Consider the following 3857-nt stretch of genomic DNA (forward strand, 5'->3'; position numbering starts at 1 on the left):
ACTTGGGATTTAATGCTGTATATTTTTAAAAGAAAAAAAATAAGAATTGTTAGATACCAAAAATGCATGTCTGTTAGCCAGTCCAGAATCTGGCCTCCCCCTTTTTTTAACCCAGGAAAGATAAAGTTTGGGGGCAGGGGGGACAGACCAGATCTCAGGCTAAATAAGGAAGGCATATGTTAGGTGCAGCCAGACTGAAAGTCTGGACTGAAAAGAAGCCACTCGTTCTGTGGGTGATTGTGGTGGAAAAGGAACAAAAACATGTAAGAAGGCAGGCGTGTAAAGAATTATGGGATCTGTCACGATGTAGTATGCATTATATAGCCTGAGAACTACAGGAACCCGCTCATTCTAAATCCTCAGGCCCAGGGCAAAGATCCAGAAGAGGTTTTTTTGGTTGTTTGGTTTGTTTGTTTTTTTTTACCTTTTGCTAATAAAATTGCAATGTCCCCAGCAGCAGTGTGGAGACTGCTCCTTTGGCTTCTGTCTTGGACATATGGAGACTCATACGGCCTAAGCCCGCTTCTTACAGTAGTGTTCTGTTTCTACAGCTTGTCTTACACCCACAGTGAGTGCTTCTTGGTCTACTTGGGCCACACTGCACACACCTCGGTTGCCGTACTCTTGAAAAAGGCATAAGCAGCAGCTTATATTTCCATCTCCTCCTAATCTCCATAGCCCAAGCCAATGTGCGCTGAGCATGACCAGTTTCTCAGAGAGATCTTCTATTTCCCTCTCTCACAGGGACAGAGAGAAACTTGGGTCATATTCCAAAGCCAAAGAGGCTTTTGAGCTTAAGTCTAATTCAGTAGGTGACATCCTTGTCTTGGCCATCCTTTCTCAGGTTTGATCTCTCAGAGTCACTGCTCAGTTACCTCAGGGAACGAAGTTACAGGAACGAAATTCTCAGACGCAGTGTGGACCGCTTGGACAAAACCACAGTCAAGAGCGGGAAACCAGTTGACTTTACCCCTCTCCACTTCAAACAGGTCTCTCAAAGCAAAAATGACCTGCGTCGTGTGTTGGGGGGACTGTTCAGATATTAAATTATTCACTGGCCCAGATCTTTCCCTGGGCCACCAGTGAAGAATCTGGAATTTACACGCACACCTCCAACAGTGTGGTCTGCACGCCTCTTGCTCCCCAGCCCTCCCTGGCCTGGGCCCCTCTGGCCTTGTTGGAAAGGGCGCCTGGGGAAGGCAGTTTCGGATTGCACGTGGGTGGCTGTCGTCTGTGCTGGCAGCTACCAGAAAGCCGGGTGCCAGCTGCCCCAGCAGTACAGGTAGGGGTAGTGAGGGTAGCTGTGGTACAGAGAGAGAAAGGGCGCCCGGGAGAGGCCCTCCTCTCTCAGGGCTGGCAGGGGGGCGTGCTTCTCCAGGCCGCCCAGCTCCGAGGTGAGCTGCTTTCGCTTGGTCTTATAGCGTCTGTTCTGGAACCATATTTTCACCTGGGTCTCGGTGAGCTTGAGGTTCCTGGCCAGGTGAGCCCTTTCAGGGGCTGACAGGTACTTCTGGTGGCTGAACTTCCTCTCTAACTCCACCACCTGAGTGTGGGAGAAGGCGGCGCGGGAGCGCTTCTGCGGCTGCTTGGGAGCTTGGGCGAGGCTCGGGGAGCTGGCTGAAGTGTTTTCACAGTCCAACAGATAAGTCTCCAAGTGCCTATCTGGAAACAAGAGGGGAGAAGAAGGGCCGGGAAGGAAAAAGTTACATGTTAGCAGGGAAGAGGACAGAATTCAGTCCACCCTTATCTCCTCAGTGAGTGAACAAACAGCGCACTGTCATCTTCGATACATCTCACTTTTTTCGCATGACTAAGCAGCTGTAGGGAGTGGGGAGTGAGCGCATAGTTGTACTATGTGTTAGTTTTCTAATAGCCATCAAGAACCCAAAGTAACAGGCGGTCAGCGGAGGGACGTCCTGCCCTGGCGTTCAGTAGAATGAAGCAGGGGTTCTGGATCTGTGTACCGAGGAGGGGCGGCAGAAAGGAGGCAGGGAAGACACCGAGAAATAAAGTGCCCCGTGAAGAACCCAAAGGCATTTGGTGTCAACATCCGGGCGGCAAGAGCAGGCTTGTGTGACAGGAGAGGCTGTGAGGGATACACAGGCGCCTGCTCTGGCTTTAATACACCCCCCTACCCCCCCATACCACTTTTTTTTTTCCCCTAAACAAGCTGTAGGATGCCTCATATGGAGTGATGGGAAAGAAAAGAAATCTACTTTAAATGTCCCAACGGTGTCCTATGTCTTGAAGACAAGAGGGACCTCCCAGCTTGCTGTTTTACTGCTCCTGTGATTGGGAAAGGGGGCCTTTGCTCAGCAAATCCTAATGTAGTCACTTAAGTGATTATCAATTAGTTATTACACATTAGTTATTGTCGCTGCGAAGACGTAACGCAGGGCTGGCACCGATCAAGAGTCGCGGGGTGGTCAGGTGCCAGGGCCGGAGTTTCACCTGGGACTCTGGGGGTACAGTGGCGCTGCGCGCGCTCTGCCTTTTGAGCCTGAGAAGCTGGGAGCCAACCGAGCGCGGAGCACCGTGCGGGCGAGTCTACATCCTGCGCCACCTGGACGCTGGCGCTCAGGGTTAATATCAGAAGCGCGCCCGCGTCGGGAGGCAGTGCGGTCCCTCCGCCTGTCGCCGCGGGCCCCGCGTGTCTGCAGCCGGAGCTCCGGGAGGTGCGACTTGGGCCCGCCCTCACGCCCGCGCAGCCTGCAGGAGGTTCGACCTCTGCGGGACCCCACCCGGGCCAGCCGGGCCTCTCAGGCCTCGCGGGTTTACCTGGCTCGGTCTCCGCCGGCGACTCGGCCTCCCCGGGCGCGGCGCCGGGCCGAGGGCTCGGCTCATCCTCCTGCGCTCCGGCGACCCCACTTCCCCCCTGGGGCTCCGGCTCGGGGTGTCGCCCCGCGGCCCGCTGGTGCGGGGGCGGGGGCCGGGGCCGCGGGCTGTCCCTGTGGCTGCCGCGCCGCTCGCTGCTGTCCCGCAGGATGTCCTGGATGAGGAAGGAGGTGGGCGGCTTGGCCTGGGTGACCGCTCCCGCCTGCCCGGGCCGCGGCTCCGGAGCCCTGAGCATCCCGCTGGTTCGGCGGCACCCAAGACGCGACCAGCGGCTGCGCCTGCGGCCGCCGCCCCACTTTCACTTTCCGCCGCCCGCGCGCGCTTATAGCCCTGGGGGCGCGCGCCGCGCCGACTTCCCATTGGCCGCGGGGACTTGGCTCGCGCCACCGATTGGCCGCCCAGTGCTCCAGGTGAGGGGGCGGAAAAGGGAAGGCCTTCGCACAGTCTCGGGTCCCTCTCCCCTAGGAGGTTCCTTCCCGAATTCCTTCTTCTCTTCCCAGGCTGGCCTCCTCCGCTCTATGTCGTTGTCCCAGGCTGGGAGCGAAAACCACAGCGGGTCTCTTCTTCCCCGACACTCAACAGAATGTTTAGACACTTCTGGGGAATAATGGTGCAGAAGAGAAATACTCCATGTAGTTCTTACACAAGAGATTGTTGAAGCATCTTTACTCACGAAGAGATAGGTGGGGCAACGACCACCATTTCGGTTTCCCGGCGGGAATTCTGGGTGCCCCGTGACAAGGAGTAATCGGTAGCAAAGCTGAATCTACTAAGGTTCTCAAAGAGGCGTGACAACTAAGTGCCGTTCCTGACCCCGGGCTGGATTCTGTACTGGACATTATCGGGGCCACGGATGGAAGTGCAATGGCAATGATGGGTTACGGCATTGAACCAATGTGAAATTTACTGAAGGGACAACATTGTATAAATGAATGTTCTCAGAAAATAAACACTAACGTATGCAGGGACAAGGGCCCACGACGTATGTAGCTTACCCCCAAATGGTTCAGAAACAACGATCC

General features: G+C 55.5%; 1 protein-coding gene across 1 annotated transcript; it reads right to left on the reverse strand.

Annotated features, from left to right (window-relative positions):
- Positions 1-419: 419 nt before the first annotated feature.
- On the reverse strand, positions 420-3195 carry NKX3-1 (NK3 homeobox 1). The gene is given in 3 exon segments (XM_054578790.1): positions 420-1662; positions 2779-3093; positions 3096-3195. Coding segments are annotated over 3 exon segments (834 nt in total). The 3' UTR covers positions 420-1243.
- Between the last annotated feature and the right edge of the window lie 662 nt (positions 3196-3857).

This window comes from Pteronotus mesoamericanus, unplaced genomic scaffold (assembly GCF_021234165.1).
Source record: "Pteronotus mesoamericanus isolate MK-2021 breed Mesoamerican mustached bat unplaced genomic scaffold, CSHL_Meso_final contig_502, whole genome shotgun sequence".
Lineage (NCBI taxonomy): Eukaryota > Metazoa > Chordata > Mammalia > Chiroptera > Mormoopidae > Pteronotus > Pteronotus mesoamericanus.